Source organism: Onthophagus taurus, chromosome 3 (assembly GCF_036711975.1).
Source record: "Onthophagus taurus isolate NC chromosome 3, IU_Otau_3.0, whole genome shotgun sequence".
In the NCBI taxonomy this organism is placed as follows: domain Eukaryota; kingdom Metazoa; phylum Arthropoda; class Insecta; order Coleoptera; family Scarabaeidae; genus Onthophagus; species Onthophagus taurus.
This window is the reverse complement of record NC_091968.1, coordinates 24,906,093-24,924,618: the sequence shown is the minus strand read 5'-3', so window position 1 is coordinate 24,924,618 and position 18,526 is coordinate 24,906,093. Positions and strand designations below refer to the sequence as shown.

The following is an 18,526-nucleotide window of genomic DNA, read 5'->3' as shown; positions in this document are numbered from 1 at the left end:
TTTTTTATCTTTATATTTTAGATTGCCGAAGATGAAAATGACCATCAATGGGGTACAACGAATGGAAAAATCCATAAATTACGTTCGAAAAAAGGTCGAAGTATCGTTCATAAAAACCTCGAAGATAATTACGGAGCCGTAATTGTAGCGAATCATGAAGCTTTAGCGCAAGTTTTAGAAAATGTATTTTTAATACTTTTTAACCACAAAAATAAATTAAAAAACGAATTTTTATATTTAGATTCAACAAAATGCACCAATCCAACCGGCTTTACGAGGTTTAAAATCTCTTCCGAGTCTTCGTTGGACCGATTTTACGATTAAAAATAGCGCCCAATCTGTTATAATCGGCCCGAGGGCTTTTCATCAAGCTATTTGGGGGTCTCAACATGTAACTCTCGTCATTTCAACCGGAACGGCATCAACGACTACTTTATCCTTGGGTGTTTATGCTTTAATGCCCGTGACGGAATTTAGCGATTTAATTCCGGTTCAATATTTACCAGAAAAACCTGGTGATGCAAGTATTAAACAACTTCAAGGTGAATTTTAACATAAAATTAATTAACAAATTATATAAAATCTTTAAATTCTTTTTGTTTTTAGCTTCTGTGGCAATACTTCCTTGGATGCAAGTTCATACAATTGAAAGTTATGGGGATTTATTAAAATCAAAGTCGAGTCAAAGTATTGACGATCATGGGAAAGATGCGAGTTTTATTCTTTTGCAATTGGTGAATTCATTAAAAGTTTTGCAAGCTCAAGGAATTGAAGAGCTTCCTTCGTCTTTATCAACTTTCGTGCTTTCTCGCGAAGTGGATAAAGATACCCACTATCGGATTTATGTTCTTCAAGGACTTGGAGAGGATGCGATTCGAAAAAATGATGATGATACATTCATAACATTATGCCAATGTGCCTCAAATGCTATGTTAAAACTTCAAATTCCCCCAAAAATTGCGTCTTTGATCCAAAATTTATTGAAAAACGAACGAGCTGTTTCATTGACACAAACGAAATCGGTGTTGGAGTTTTCTTTATGGGGGCCTTCTGATGTTGCGTTGAGTAATAGTATTAAAGAGCGTGAGCAGGCGTTACAGAGGTGGTTGGATTTACAACGGGCAACCGTTTTACATGGTTTAGTTTGCACAAAAGTCCAATTGAATGTGTATGAAGAGTGCCATTTGCTGTTTTTGGTAAGAAGTACGGCCAGAATGATGTCTGATGCTTCTTTATTGTTGGAATCAAGTAATAAACAAAATGGGGGGAATTTAAATGGTATTAAATCATAATTAAATAAAGACTATTTTTTATTATGATTAACGATGAAACTAACATAAAAAATATTGATTTAAAAATGTATTAATTTGACATATTTGTTGCCAAATTCATTAATTTTCTTTGTAAAATGTATTGCCATAGAACTTACAATTATATTAACTAATTATAACTTAATTGTAAATAGAAATAATTTATTATTTAGTTATTTACTCGATTAAGTAAATATATATTTGGTTGTTTTTTTGCTATATTATTTTGTATGTATAAAATAAACATATTTTTGTACAGTAAGGTGAAATCGATTTCATTTATGTGCAAAGAAAAGCCCTAAGTAATTTTTTAATTAATTTCCAAATAAAGTTACATTGAAATATAACGACGAAATAAAAACGATTTGTATATAAAAATAAATTGTGTAAATTATGCAACCAAATATACACCATATATTATTTTGATTTTTTAGGTTAGAAAAAATTACTTACAAACATAACTTGAATTGGTGCGTGTAACGGTTGAATTTTCTTCATCCAATTAAATTTTTCCAATCTTTCCATAATTACAGGTAAAATTAACATCCCAGAGGCACACATAACAATTCTTGAAAATATAACCTGAGAGATCCCTTTTCCGGCCGCCAATCTTGATTGTCCAACAATTTTCTCTTTATCATCAGCTTGTTCATTTAATTTAACAATAAATCTTCGCAATAATTAAATTATTAAGTATTTTTTTATTTTGACATTTAATGTCAAATAAGTGTCATATTACCTGTCAAATTGTTCCAAAGTTGGTGATTCATTGACATTTTTTGGTTTTATACACAAATAATTAAAACACATTTGTATTTTGTAAAACATTTAATGTAGGTATTTAGTATGTTAACAAATTCATTTGTCGCCTACAGCCACCCTCCTATAAAGATGAATAAAAAAAGGAATTACTTAAAAATTTAAACAAACTTTTTCAAAGTTTTCAACAAAAAATTTCAAAAAATCAACGTATTTTTGTACAGTAAGGTGAAATCGATTTCATTTATGTGGAAAGAAAAGCCCCAAGTAATTCTTTAATAATTTTTAATTAATCTCCAAATAAAATTACATTGAAATATAACAACGAAATAAAAACGATTTGTATATATAAACAGGTTAATAAATTATTGCTTAAATCACCTGATGAAAGATAGTGAGCATATAATTGCTATTATTGTAATAGATTTATAAATAAATTAATAACAATAAAAAACGTACTTAATTCTCTTGGCAAGAAAAGTATAAAGATTCAAAATCATCTAAAAAGATCTGTAAAAAAATGAGTTCTTAAATCAAGTACTTTTTAAGTCAAATTTAAGTTTCTAAGATATTACTATTGTCGCAATTTAGGACTATTAATTCTCATTATTAAGTTAAAACAATCTAAAAAGGATTGCTTTACAAGCCCTTATTGAAATAAACCCTTTCAGGAATGTTAGCTCCACATGTTTCCTTAATTTTTGCGTATTGCTCTGGTTCAAGCCATTCGATTGTTGAAGTTTTCAATGAACTACAAAATTAATTTAATATTTTTTATTTATTTAATAATAAACTTACCATCTTTGTGGAAAAAGAGCACAAGCCGTTGGAACCATAAATACTAAGCTAAAATAAATTGTGTAAATTATGCAACCAAATATACACTATAAAATATTTTTGATTTTTTAGGTTAGAAAAAATTACTTACAAGCAACCGACAAACATAACTTGAATTGGTGCGTGTAACGGTTGAATTTTCTTCATCCAATTAAATTTCTCCAATCTTTCCATAATTACAGGTAAAATTAACATCCCAGGGGCACACATAACAATTCTTGAAAATATAACCTGAGAGATCCCTTTTCCGGCCGCCAATCTTGATTGTCCAACAATTTTCCCTTTATCATCAGCAACATCAATGCCGTACATTATCTCCGTTTGACGCATCAAAGGAATATTAGCGCAATTCGCGGCTGCGACCGCAGCAAAAGGTACATATCTTTGTATGAATGGTCCGGCATTTTTTTGCCAGTACGTTTTACAACCCAATGCGGTTATCATAGCGGAAGCCGTTGCAGAAACATAAGCCACCGCTAATTGAGTGGTACTTATTGGAGATTTTGCATTCCGATTTGTAAAATTTACCAAAGCGTTAAAAGATTGATTAACCCATTGCCAAAAAACTACAGCCGGAGCAGTTCTAGATATACATAAAAAAAAACGATCTTAATACATTTATTATTATTAAATTAAAAATATAAATATAAAAAAATTAATTTTGACGTTTTAAACGTCGAAATTTAACCTAACTTTTTTGAAATGACGTCATTGGGTAAAATTTTCCAGTGGATGATTAAGGTTTAATGGAATTTCACAAAAAATTGATAAAACCTTATCAATAAAAGATAACAAAATAATAAATATTATTACATAACACAAAATAAATTGTTTAACGTACCGATAAAATTGTAACATAGCCCCCGTTACGGCCATACCACCAGGTACTTGAAAAGACATTCTTCCAAAGGCATTTTGTAATTCTCCACTATCGGGATGAAACGCACTCTCGTATAATTTTTTAGCATAAATAACTTGATCAACGGTAGTTCCAGGAGGTTCTTTTCCAATACGATATTGTTCGACCAAACTTTTCGCCTTCATTAATTCATCTTCGCTACAAACGCACGTCCGGAAATCGGTCACCCATAAAAAATGCTTAAATCGCCCAATAAACGAGTTCTGATCCCAAAGAGGTTCGTCAATTTTAATCCTTTCTGGCATTTTCTTTTCGTGCGAAACTTTTCTAAGATTTTTTAATTAAAATAAAAACACGAACAAATTTAATTCGTTTATTAAACTAAATTAAATTCACGATTATGTGATCGAATCGGCTACAAACACGAAAGTCTTTATCCAGACTGTTGTATAACAGAAATTGATGTTTTTGTTATTATCCGGGTGTTTTGAATCCAAAGTACGCGATGGAAATTAATCAAACACGTGAACAAAAACAAACTTTATTTGTGTGATACTCACCAAGTTCTTTTTATTTTTAAAGAGTACAAATCGTCACTATCCAAGCAACCAATGACATATACGAGTAAGTAACTAACGATGTTGGGAATTTTATTCGCAACCAGGTGATAGCGTAAAGTCACTAGAAACGCAAGTTGTAAATTTCGATTTGGAATCGTACCAACGTTTTTTACGGTAACCCTTTTTATATAACATTTTTCTTTAGGCGTTTGATATTAAGCCAACGAAACACACTTGGGACACATTTGCGATTTTATTTTTAACGAAAGAATCAAAACAAGCGTTCGAACGTGGGCGGTTATGTACACCTGAGAATGAAAATTATGCAATGTAAATGTTAAATTTAATGATAAATCATACCAATAATCAAATTATTAAGTATTTTAAAGTTATTTTTTATTTTGACATTTAAATGTCAAATGAGTTAACACAAGGTTAAATTTACACTTTTTTTTTGCATATTACCTGTCAAATTGTTCCGAAGTTGGTAATATTGACAGGGAATTTTTGTTATATCATGTTTTAAAATTAATTAGTATGACATTGACATTTTTTGGTTTTATACATAAATAATTAAAAAAACCTTTATATTTTGTAAAACGTTTAATGTAGTTAGTAAATAATAACAAAATAATTTATTTTAATAACAATTATATTTTAATTAAGAAATATTTATAAATTAATGATCCTTCCTTGTCTCTGGAATGATTGATAATAATTTTTTAATCTTCATATCTTGGAGTTAAAAAGGGCTGAATTCCATTAATTTTGATAAAAACAAATTTTGAATTGAATAAACTTTGACCGGTTTCAACAAAAAAATGTTTCTCGTAAGCTAGAAAGCAATGGATTAGATTCTAAATAGTATTGACCAACCTAGGTCTTCCTTAAGAGATGATTTGAGGCCTAGGAGAACCAAGGGAAGATTATTGTTCCACCTCAGCAATAATGGCTGTTTTCAAAAAACGGTAAAATCTTTCTAAAACTCCATTGCTTTGGGGATGGAAGCTGGATGTATGAATTTGACGTGTTCCTAGAAGAGTGTGAAATTTTGAAACTCTTTTCAAAGTCTATAGTCTATGATAAAACTGCTCCCTTGTCTTTACTTGAGACGTCTGTTGTCAGTGAAAGAATAGCTTGTGATGATAGGCGTGCAAGAGTGATGGGTTTTGATAAAAGTTCTTTGGCTATAGTGAAAGAAATGTCGTGGTGATGTGTCCAGGAAGTGATTGATTTAAATTTTTGTGTCATAAATGATACAAAGGAGCTAAAATGTTTGATAAAAATTTGTCATTCCTAAGAATTGCTGTAATTGTTTAAGTTAATCCACATTTCGTTGGATGAATATTGATATTTCGAATCTACCAATCGCTTCTTCTTTATAGATAAGATACCAAATACATGAAGGAAATCCGCACCAATGATTGGTGTCCTAACATTGGCTATGGTAAATACAAATGTTTCAAATAATATTTATTTGTATAGAAATAGACTTGTATAGAGGTATAAAAGCACTTTACGATCATCCTGTAAACATTGATGTTTATAATCCATAGAATATATTGGTTTTATCGAAAAATGTTTCGTACAATATTTGTTTAGAATTTAATTTAAAAACGATTTCTTTAATAAATCGTTTTGATATCTCCACCAGATGGCGCTCTATACTGGTATAAAAACAACATTTTTGAGGTTATATCAATAATTATCGTTGGAATCAAAAAATGTTTCAAATAATATTTATTTGTAATTCAATTTGTTACAATTTTTGTTAATAAAATTTTTTCGTATCTTCACTAAATAGACTTGTATACAGGTATAAAAGTACATTACGATCACCCTGTGAACATTGATGTTTATAATCCATGGAATATATTGGTTTAATCGAAAAATGTTTCGTACAATATTTGTTTAGAATTTAATTTAAAAACGATTACTTTAATAAATCGTTTTGATATCTCCACCAGATGGCGCTCTATACTGGTATAAAAACAACATATTTGAGGTTATATCAATAATTATCGTTGGAATCAAAAAATGTTTCAAATAATATTTATTTGTAATTCAATTTGTTATAATTTTTGTTAATAACATTTTTTCGTATCTTCACTAAATAGACTTCTATAGAGATATAAAAGCACTTTACGATCACCCTGTGAACATTGATGTCTATAATACATGGAATATATTGATTTCATCGAAAAATGTTTCGTACAATATTTGTTTAGAATTTGATTTAAAAACGATCCCTTTAATAAATCATTTTGATACCTCCACCAGGCGGCGATGTATACTGGTATAAAAACAACATTTTTGAGGTTGTATCAATAATTATCGTTGGAATCAAAAAATGTTTCAAATAATACTTGTTTGTAATTGAATTTGTCAATGTCAACTTTAATTTTATTATTATATTCGTAATCTTCATAAAATAACCTTTAAAATGAGTCCAAACTTGACGCTTTTATCTCAAAAAACCAAAAAATTCGAACTTTCAACTTTTAATTTTGACATATTTGTCAACTTTATAAAAAATCCTTTAAAATGAGTCCAAACTCGACATATTTAACTTTAATATTAATGGAAATACAATCACTTCCGGTTTGAAACGTCAACGTCAATTTTGACATATATGTCATCTTCATTAAAAAACCTTTAAAATGAGTCCAAACATGACGCACTTATCTCAAAAAATAATAAAATTAGAATAAAAAACATTAAACCCGAAGTTAACAACAATGAAGATAGCAATTTAATTTCTAAATATTAATACCAACCTTAATTTTTTATTATATTTTTGTGATAAATATTAAGAAATTTCATAAAAATTAAGAATATGTCAAAATGACATTGACATTTCAAACCGGAAGTTGCTTATATCTCGAGTAATATTGAAGATAAATATGTTGTGTTTGTACTCATTTTAAAGGATTTTTAATGAAGATTACAAATATGTCAAAATTGAGGTTGACATTTTAAACCTGAAGTTAGTTATCATATAATAGAAGTTTTATAGCTGAAGTTAATCTAGTGTTAGTCACTTTCTTTTTATTTTTAACGTGTTTTTTGGGTCATTTCACGTTGATTAAAAAAAAATCGTCGATTTTTAAGTCACATGGTGATTCTTGAATTTTTCCCAAGTTTCTTAATATTTTTTTTTGTTAAAAAATAGCGCTCTTAAATTTTAACCTGCACACTTTTTGTAACAACTCTTTAAACATTAATTTTGTAAATTAGTAACTAATAATTTGATTTCGACTTTGATATGTGATCTTTTTTAAGAAAACAAAAAGAAATATTAAGAAACTTGTTTATAAAATGGATAAGATGAGAGACGTTAATCTATTTGTAGAGTCTCTGGTTAGACTTAAATTCTATATAAAATAAAAACCAGTTTAAAAGTACAAAATCAAGCTCTAGATTATTTTCTTCAAAAATTTTTACACGAATCGTCATCAAATCATTACATTTCCAGTTGATTTTACCCCTACAAATAAAGCATCGTTATTAAATTTAATACAATTTTTATAACTTACCAGTAAGTTCGACAATTTTTAGTTCTAAAAAGAATTCACTCGAGGTCCTAACCTATAAGTTGAAACCGCTGTCAAAAATAAAGCAAGGTCATCTTAGTTACAAATTTAAAATCAAGGTATACCAACTTAAGCTAAAAGAACCAAGCAATTTTTTCTTTGTTATTAGGAAAATTATAAATAATTTTCGATTACGTTAAAAGAAAAATACTTTTATCAACGTTAATTATCGTTTAAATACCGAGAACTCATTAAAAAATAACATAGTAAAGAACGATCCGTTTTTTTTTTGGGTTGTAATCACCACGATCTACTTCTCTTAATTTACGTACAATATTCAACATTGAATGTTTAAAATGAATGTTTAACGCAGTTTCGAATGTAACACCCTGTGCAAAATGTAAAATAATGGGTTTTGATGAGTTGAATTTTTTTATTTGGTGACCGCGTGGGAAATCAAATAATGACGTAGAAATCAACGTAAATCGGTCGTAGGTCGTAAATTTTCGATACGAAACGTTGAAAAAAAAATTTTCCGGTGGAACTTCGGTGTTTTTCTCCTTTTCATTATTTTACCTTGGTTTGGGTCGCGTTTTAGGGGATTTATTTTTATGATTATATGAAATATGGCGACTACGGAAAATACAACCGATGTACATTTATTAAAACATACAAAAATATCGGTACACGTAGACGAAGCCCTACCGGATATCATAGTAGTCACGTACGAATTTGGCGTAAAAATTTTTAAAGGAGTCTTATTAGATTCAACTAAAAAGTAAGTCTCAAGTATCCTTTTAAAAAACCCTTTATCATTAAAAAAATTACTCAGGAACTTACCATGCGGCGTTCAAACTTTAAATCCAGCCTTAAACGTGCCAAAAGCAAACTCAGAGGAAGACCCTTTATACGCAGTTAACCAACGGTTTAATTACACAGAACCGGGAGCAACAAAAAAACGAACTCACCTCTCAAAATATAAAAACAACAAAATGACTGTGAGGTTAAGACCCAGGCAGGTCCTGTGCTCAAAATGTAAAGGAATTTGTAATGAAAACTCGGAAAACGTGACCAGGAAAAGAAAATCAACTGAAAGTGTACCTAACCCTCACCCAAAACGAAGCGCCAACGCCCCCGTTACCAGATCTGTACAAAGAAATATTGGAGGTTATGTAAAACCGACATCGGTAAGGTTTTTGTGTCTGATTAATCAACAAATTTATTTATTTCTAAAATCTAGACGACCCAAATCAAAAGAACCAAAATGGACAAAGTTAAAAAGTCGAATGGAAACGTTTCTGAGGACACCAATAGTAACGTAGAGGAAGATCAAAGTTTTGTACATTCCCAAGAACATTCCGAACAACCCTCAACAACCACATCTTTAGAGTCAGTTCGAAACTTTGGAAAAACAACGAAATACAAACAAATGTTACGAAAAAAAAGGAATTTAGGCTCTGCAGAAGAACCTGTCGAAGAAATTCGAAGCGAACTGGACACAAAGAACAAAGAAACACCATCGACGACGTTCATTACGCAAAATTGTAACGTTCAAAACGAACAACCTTTAACAACAACATGTACAAATACAAGAACGATTAAAATATCGTATGGACCTCAAGGTAAATATAAAAAAAATTTTTGGTTAAAATTTTTTTTTTAGGTTAAAAATTTAACCTCAAATTTTTTTGTTGCTAAGCAACCAAGTTTTAACACATACAATTTTCGACATAACCTAAAAAAAAAATTTATTTTTATTATTATATTTTATTTATTTTAGGTATAATTCAAGAATCATTATGTCGCGTAAAAATCGACAATTTTCAAATCAATCATTCAAGTAAGCCGTTACATATAAAAAAAAGTGTAAAACTTGGTGAAAAATCACTTTAAAGTTTCGACGTGCCATCAATAGTACCGTGCTAACCTAATATAGTATAATGTGGTTCAGTTTTTAACCTTTAACCCGAAACACTGAAATATCAACTTTATTAGAAACAACAGGTCTACCTAGACCTTGATTATTACACATTCAAATATACAGCATATTTAATTTTATTAACAATAATTCGTTTTTTTCATTTTTGATGATGGACATATACTGCAAGTTTTTCTTTTTGTAAGCTTGTCATCGGGAACAGTATTTTCATCATTGTGGACTTGATGTGCAACAGCAAATCTCAAAAGATTCTCCACATTGGACCGCAGATCCCCAGGAAGGTTTGTTGTTAGTGTTTGCCTCAGATGAGGTTTTAACAGTTCAAAAGCCAACTCCTTCACAAATGTAATACATGGTATCATTTTGTTACCCTGATATAAAACTGTTTACTGTCCTAATGTTTACTAGGGTGTAAGAAACAGCTATAATTAGCGCATTTCATATCGAGAACATCAACTCCTGGCTTGGTATGGTTGTAATATTTAATTATTTCTGGCTTCCCAAGTTCATTATCTTTAGAATGGTGCATATTTGAAACTAATAGAACTGCTCTATTTTTTTCTGGTACATAAGAGATCAATGTATGATCGTTTGAAAAACCATAAAGTGTTGTACCAACACTTCTGTCTTTATTCGCTAGAAATTCTTTGGGAATTTCCCGTTTGTTTTTTTTTAGAGTTCCTATGTACGTCAAGCCAGATTCTTTTAATTTATCAATTACTTCTATTGACGTAAAATAGTTGTCTGCAGTTACGTTTCTGTTTGATCTTTCGATAAGTTTACACAATCTAATCATACATTGTGAAGGCTTAGATAGTTTTCCCTCTTCTTCAGAGAGCCCTACACGATCAGTGTCTTTTCCTGCGTAGAAATACGAATTGCATGCGTCAGTCATACACATTACCTTTATGCCATATTTAGCTGGCTTGCTAGGCATATATATACGAAAACAATATCTCTAAAAGGTATATTAACTCATAATAGGGCAGGGCATGTTTTGACCCTATTTGTACAGGGTGGTTCAAATTCGATGTCCGAATAGGCTAACTCGGAAACTATAAGAGTTAGAAAAAAAGTAGCTTACATGTCATGATCTCGTTTTTCGAGAAACTGTTAATGCCAAAAACCTCATAGCGCTATCGTCTTTTGTTTTTCCCCTAGAGGCCAAAATTGGAAATATCGTAAAACCAGCAAGTGCAATTATCTTTGTTATTATTATAGGTGGAGTATTATAACTAAGACATTATATGGACACTTTTTTACAGAGAATTGGATGACGTAGTCAAAAAAATTTTTTCGGTTTTAGATTTTGAGATATCACAATTTTCGTTTTTTTAAATGGAAACAACCACTGATTATTCGCTTATTAAATTCGTTATTTTTTTCTGATTACAAAAATATAGGGTTCGACAGGTCTATTTCTTATTGTTTTAGAATAAAGCCAAAAATAAACTTTTTTTTTAAATTTCCATCTAGTGTCATCGACGAAATTAAATTTACAGTTTCCTGTAAATTATGGTACTATAACTAAAAATTAAAAAAACAAATTTCTGATGTTTGAAACAAATAAATTTGTTGAACTATTTAATTTATATATGTTTTACACAAAAGTTGGAATAGATTGCATTATTTCACATTTTTTATTAATATTTAATATTATTATTAAATGACTTAATAAATTATTGATAGATGGCGCTCATATATTTTTCTTTTGAATTCAAATAAACATAGCAACATTTGTTTGTATTCAAAAAGTGTCACTTTAAAAATCCTGTAATAATATTAAATATTAATAAAAAATGTGAAATAATGCAATCTATTCCAACTTTTGTGTAAAACATATATAAATTAAATAGTTCAACAAATTTATTTGTTTCAAACATCAGAAATTTGTTTTTTTAATTTTTAGTTGTAGTACCATAATTTACAGGAAACTGTAAATTTAATTTCGTCGATGACACTAGATGGAAATTTAAAAAAAAAGTTTATTTTTGGCTTTATTCTAAAACAATAAGAAATAGACCTGTCGAACCCTATATTTTTGTAATCAGAAAAAAATAACGAATTTAATAAGCGAATAATCAGTGGTTGTTTCCATTTAAAAAAACGAAAATTGTGATGATATCTCAAAATCTAAAACCGAAAAAATTTTTTTGACTACGTCATCCAATTCTCTATAAAAAAGTGTCCATATAATGTCTTAGTTATAATACTCCACCTATAATAATAACGAAGATAATTGCACTTGCTGGTTTTACGATATTTCCAATTTTGGCCTCTAGGGGAAAAACAAAAGACGATAGCGCTATGAGGTTTTCGGCATTAGCAGTTTCTCGAAAAACAAGATCATGACATGTAAGCTACTTTTTTTCTAACTCTTATAGTTTCCGAGTTAGCCTATTCGGACATCGAATTTGAACCACCCTGTACTTTCAACCTACCCTTTTAAACTACTAAACGTAACCACCCCCGTCCAATTTATGCCTAGATTTTTTTATGATGATGATAAATACCTTTTTAATAAATTGTTTTGATATTTACACCAGGTGGCGCTGTATATTGGTGTAAAATAACATTTTTGAGGTTATATCAATAATTATCGTTGGAATCAAAAAATGTTTCAAATAATATTTATTTGTAATTCACTTTGTTATAATTTTTGTTAATAACATTTTTTCGTATCTTCACTAAATAGACTTGTATAGGGGTATAAAAGCACTTTACGATCATCCTGTGAACATTGATGTCTACAGGGTGATTCAAAAAATCGCTGACAGACTTCTAGAGTAGATAATATATGAAAAATTAAGATGAATAGTCTTAATATACAAATCCCTCATTGGCGAGATATAGCGGATCAAAGTTTCTTTAAAATTAAACATTATCTGTCATAAAAAGCACTTTTTAAAAAATATTGTCTACGCCATTGCTCTCTACGCGTGTAAAGTGATCAATTATCTATCAATTGGTTTCTTACAAAACTTTGATCAAAGCTATAGTTTCTAAGAAAAACACGTTTGTGTCAGCGGTTTTTTGAATCACCCTGTATAATCCATGGAATATATAGGTTTCATCGAAAAATGTTTCGTACAATACTTGTTTAGCTTTGATTATATATAATATGGATTGAGCCAACGAGAGAGGTAGCTTGCGCAAGGTGATCGAACCGAGATAGACATAGAAGCGTACTGCCATATAATGGGTGTACTGATAGAAGTGAGATAGATATAGAAGCGTACTGACATATAATATATCTATCTTTGTTACACTTTCACATTATCGCTTTCCATCTGCGTCTATTCACCTTGAGCAACATTTTTGTTAGTAGATATATTCAGTTAGCTCAATCCATATTATATATAATCAAAGTTGTTTAGAATTTGATTTCAAAACGATCTTTTTAATAAATCGTTTTGATATTTACACCAGGTGGCGCTGTATATTGGTATAAAAACAACATTTTTGAGGTTATATCGATAATTATCGTTGGAATCAAAAAATGTTTCAAATAATATTTGTTTGTAATTGAATTTGTCAATGTCAACTTTAATTTTATTATTATATTCGTAATCTTCATAAAATAACCTTTAAAATGAGTCCAAACTTGACGCTTTTATCTCAAAAAACCAAAAAGTTCGAACTTTCAACTTTTAATTTTGACATATTTGTCAACATCATAAAAAATCCTTTAAAATGAGTCCAAACTCGACATATTTAACTTTAATATTAATTGAAATACAATCACTTCCGGTTTGAAACGTCAACGTCAATTTTGACATATTTGTCATCTTCATTAAAAAACCTTTAAAATGAGTCCAAAGATGACGCACTTATCTCAACAAACAAAAAAGTTTGAATAAAAAACATTAAACCCGAAGTTAGCAACAATGAAGATAGCAATTTAATTTTTAAATATTAATACCAACCTTAATTTTTTATTTTTTTTTTTTATTATTTTGTTTTTAGAATAATATTAAGACATTTTATAAAAATTAAAAATATGTCAAAATGACGTTGACATTTCAAACCGGAAGTTGCTTATATCTCGAGTAATATTGGAATTAAACGTATCATGTGTGGGCTCATTTTAAAAGATTTTTCACGATGATTACAAAAATGTCAAAATTGACGTTGACATTTCTAACCGGAACTTGACCATAACTTCATTAATATTGAAGATAAATATGTCGTGTTTGTACTCATTTTAAAGGTTTTTTAATGAAGATTACAAATATGTCAAAATTGAGGTTGACATTTTAAATCTGAAGTTAGTTGTCATATAATAGACAAATGGACAACTTCATGGTGTTCTTTCATGATGTATTCTTTATTAAAAAACCTTTAAAATGAATCCAAACATGATGCATTTATCTCAAAAACAAAACAAAATTACACCCGAAGTTAGCAATTTAATTTTTAAATATTAATACCAACCTTAATTTCTGAATTTTTTATTATATTTTTGTTTTTGTGACAAATATTAAGACATTTTATAAAAATTAAAAATATGTCAAAATGACGTTGACATTTCAAACCGGAAGTTGTTTATATCTCGAGTAATATTGGAATTAAACGTATCATGTTTGGACTCATTTTAAAGGATTTTTCACGACGATTACAAATATGTCAAAATTGACGTTGACATTCTTAACCGGAAATTGACCATAACTTCATTAATATTGAAGATAAATATGTCTTGTTTGTACTCATTTTAAACGATTTTTAATGAAGATTACAAATATGTCAAAATTGAGGTGAAAAATCCTTTAAAATGAGCCCAAACATGATACGTTTAATTCCAATATTACTCGAGATATAACTTCCGGTTTGAAATGTCCACGTCATTTTGAAATATTCTTATTTTTTATAAAATGTCTCAAAATTGATCACAAAAACAAAAATATAATAAAAAAAATCAAAAATTAAGGTTGGTATTAATATTTAAAAAATAAATAGCTATCTTCATTGTTGCTAACTTCGGGTTTAATGTTTTTTAGTCTAACTTTTTTGTTTTTTGAGATAAGTGCGTCATGTTTGGACTCATTTTAAAGGTTTTTTAATGAAGATGACAAATATGTCAAAATTGACGTTGACATTTTAAACCGGAAGTGATTGTATTTCAATTAATATTAAAGTTAAATATGTCGTGTTTGGACTCGTTTTAAAGGATTTTTAATGAAGATTACAAATATGTCAAAATTGAGGTTGACATTTTAAACCTAAAATTAGTTATCATATAATAGAAGTTTTATAACTGAACTTAATCTAGTGTTAGTCACTTTTCAGCACTTTCTTTTTATTTTTAACGTGTTTTTTGGGTTATTTAACAAGGATTAAAAAAAATCGTCGATTTTTACGCCACATAACGATTCTTGAATTTTTCCTTAATTTATTTTATTGTAGGTGAAGGAACAGTTTTAAAAATTCCAGCTCAAATTGAAAATTTAGTAAGCGATCATGATTCGGAAGAGAATTTGGATGAACAAAAACTATTAAAAATGAAAGATGAAAATAAAGATAAAGCGGCAAGAAGGGCAATGAAGAAAGCCAAAAAAGAGGCTAAGAAGAAAGTTTTATTAAATCACTCACCTACTTATTCGATCGGGGCTTCTTCGCCTCGATACACCGTTGGTAGCGCTTCGCCCCGACACGGTCTCGGAAACGTTTCTCCGAGATACATGGTGAATTCGACGTGTGATATTAACGCACCTAGACGGCGAAAACACAAAGTTAAACACAAGAAGAGACATAAAGAAGTTCGAAAACATCGCGAGGAAGATGTTGAGACGACGCATGATGATCCTCCGGTTGAACAAGTTATTACGCAGAAACTTTCGATTAATTTGAAAAGGTTAAATAATACGTATACGTCGTGTTCGAGTTCTGTGGAAAATGAAGATTCTGGTTCGGAGGATATAAGCGATCAAGTTCCAGATTTTCCGCCGGTTAATTCGCCAATAGTGCTTCATTTGAATGTTCAAAGTGTTTCTGGAGTAAATGGTTAATTAATTAAAAAGAAATAAGTATAATTTTGTTTTAAATAAGTTTATTTTAGGTTGTAAATTATTAGTGGGTGATGTGATTTGGGGAAAAATCCATGGATTTCCATGGTGGCCAGGAAAAATTCTTGCAATTACAAATGGGGATAATAAATGTGCCCAAGCTCATGTATCATGGTACGGATCCTCAACGTCATCTCTTATAAAATGTGATCAACTTAGTCCTTATTTAGAAAATTTCAAGGTAAATAATTAGTTTTAATAGCGGATGTTAATTAATTTTAATAAATTAGGTTAGATATAATAAGAAAAAAAAGGGTCCATATAAAGAGGCAATTAAACAAGCAACAAATGATGCCAGGGAAAACGCAGAAAATCGTCTACGAGAACAACAACAACAATCAGTTGTGGGTGGATCTCCTGCAAGAACGGCATTTATAAACGTTGTCCCTCCCGCGTTGGCATCTCCAAGAGAAATCGATGTGGTTTCTTAATAAATAAATAAGGAAAACGCCATAAAAAGGTAACAAAAGATTCTTTTAAAGGTCGGGTAGTTATATTATAATACAGGGTGTTGAAAAACGCTTAAAAAAAGTTTTTGCGAGCTCCCTGTGTATTGTGGTAAACAAAAAAAATGGTCAGTCGATTTAGCCATTATTTTTACATTTAACTAATTCCTAAGTGTGTCTGTATATTTACGATAAAATACGGTGAAAAACAATGAGAGAAAAGTTACTTATTTTAATGATCTGTTTATTATTTCTTTTGCTAAGAAAGTTACTTAATCTTTTTCTCATTTATGTTCTGTTGATATTTGCCCTTCATAATTTAATTTAATAATACTAAAGTTTTTTTGAAGTTGTTTTCGATTGGAGGAGTTTATGGGGATTTAAAATTTATATATCTTTTTGTGATACGCATTAATTAATTAATAACTTGAGTTTTGGAGCACTATTTAGTTCATTTACTTTAAATCTAGGCTATTTTACGTTTATTGTCCGTTACAATAATCAATATATCTGTGATTTTTCATTTAGATTTAGCCATAGTGTTGTATAAATTTAATAAAAATACTATTTGGTATAAATGTTAAAACGTTTCGTTTTACGATTACCTAAAACTTTCCTTATATTAAATTGAATCGTTTATTTCAGAAATTGGCTAAGTAACATTTTTGACAATTTTTAAATAAGATTATCTAGTTTCTAACATTTATTGTGGAGAGAGAATATCCATTTTGTCAGTTTGACAGCTAAAATGACTGAATGAAATTGATTCCATAAATTTAATTATTTAAATAAATTTTTGAATAAAGTTTAAACGTCAATGTAACACAAATTCAATGTTACCAACTGTAACCAACTTCACACCAATTTGTAAAAATTAAATGTCAATTTTATGAAACGTCATGGTTTTTTTTTTACGAAAATTAATTAATTTATGCTTAAATCATACAAAAAAGGAATTTGTTTACGTTTTTTTAATGTCAAACTTTTAGAAAGTCGTAAAAAAATTAAATTAAATTAACATTTTTTGAAATTTTGACGTTTCAAATAATTATTAGTCTGTCAACTTGATTACCAGTGAATAATGATTTTCAAGCTATACATAGAATTTAATACTAAAGATGAACAATATATTTACTTATAAGGCCTTTTAGAAATGCATGAAGTTCAAAGGAGATCTAAACCCAAAAGCGCAACAATGCAGAGACAAAAAAGTTATTATTTTCTCAAAAATTAAGTTATTTTTCAAAATGGGTTGGTTCATTGGAAAGAGGACACTTTTATTAACACTTTGGAAAATTTTCATACTATTATTCAAAGAACTGGATTTTATACGAATTTTTAAAAATTGCAAAATTCGAAAAAATTGTCGATTATTTCAAAAATGTATTTCTCAACAACTGAAAGTGATTTTTCAAAACGGCTTTTTGCATTAAAAAGAGGATACTTTAATTAATAATTGGTGATATTTCCGCAATGATCCTTCACGAAATTAATTTTATAGCGAATTATGAAAGTTATCGATGAAAATTGTAATATCGAAAATTTTATCAAAACTTCAAATGTTGTTTTCTCAAAAACTAAAAGTTATTTTTCAAAATGAGTTAGTTCATTGGAAAGAAGACACTTTTATTAACACTTTGGGAAATTTTCATACTCATATTCCAAGAAATGGATTTTATAGGAATTTTTAAAACTCAATCGGCGAAAATTGACAAATTTGAAAAAATTATCGATCATTTCAAAAATTTATTTCTCAAGAACTAAAAGTGATTTTTCAAAACGGCTTGTTGCATTAAAAAGAGGATACTTTAATTATTAACAATCGAAAGTGATGATAACAGCGACAGTTTACATAAAGTTTCTGGACATCTTCTGGAAATCTTTAAAACTGTTTAGAAAGCGTTTAAACACTATTTGATAATTGTAGAGACCATTAGAAAGCTTCTGCATACTTTTGAACATCTTTAAAGGCCTTTAGTTAATTACTAGAAGTAGAACTAATACTCGACCTAGAAGTAGAAACATTCGGGTTTAGCCGTCTTGAGAGACGAATGGCTAAAGCCGAGTGATTCTAGTTCTAGTGACAATGTTAAGTAGTGCTAGTAAGCACTAGACCTAGAAACATTCGGGTTTAGCACAAACTTTCTAGTTCTAGTTTTAATTGTTATTCAGTGCCAGATTGTTCTATATCTTTATTGAACTAACACACTAGATTTAAAAC

The 18,526-nt window shown here is 29.2% G+C and overlaps 3 protein-coding genes across 6 annotated transcripts in view; 2 read left to right on the top strand and 1 right to left on the bottom strand.

Annotated features, from left to right (window-relative positions):
- Positions 1-1,572, top strand: part of LOC111416999 (putative uncharacterized protein DDB_G0277255) — a 30,106-nt gene extending 28,534 nt beyond the window's left edge. For all 4 annotated transcript variants that reach the window (XM_071195441.1, XM_071195440.1, XM_071195439.1 and 1 more), the window contains 3 exons: positions 22-183; positions 242-542; positions 607-1,572. In XM_071195441.1, the coding sequence (XP_071051542.1) occupies positions 22-183; positions 242-542; positions 607-1,292 (1,149 nt within the window). In that variant the 3' untranslated portion in view covers positions 1,293-1,572. The remainder of the gene's footprint in view (positions 1-21; positions 184-241; positions 543-606) is intronic.
- A 765-nt stretch (positions 1,573-2,337) lies between these two features.
- LOC111413214 (sideroflexin 2) lies at positions 2,338-4,571 on the bottom strand. The gene is made up of 5 exons (XM_023044106.2): positions 4,326-4,571; positions 3,748-4,092; positions 2,998-3,489; positions 2,868-2,915; positions 2,338-2,820 (listed from the first exon to the last, which is right to left on the bottom strand). The coding sequence occupies exons 2-5, from the start codon at positions 4,068-4,070 to the stop codon at positions 2,709-2,711; spliced, it is 975 nt and encodes a 324-aa protein (XP_022899874.2). The 5' UTR covers positions 4,071-4,092; positions 4,326-4,571; the 3' UTR covers positions 2,338-2,708.
- Positions 4,572-8,030: 3,459 nt separating this feature from the next.
- Positions 8,031-16,542, top strand: LOC111413200 (PWWP domain-containing protein 2A-like). Its single transcript, XM_023044092.2, has 6 exons — positions 8,031-8,636; positions 8,691-9,045; positions 9,099-9,480; positions 15,201-15,797; positions 15,853-16,040; positions 16,090-16,542. The coding sequence occupies exons 1-6, from the start codon at positions 8,485-8,487 to the stop codon at positions 16,288-16,290; spliced, it is 1,875 nt and encodes a 624-aa protein (XP_022899860.2). The 5' UTR covers positions 8,031-8,484; the 3' UTR covers positions 16,291-16,542.
- The last annotated feature ends 1,984 nt before the right edge of the window (positions 16,543-18,526 follow it).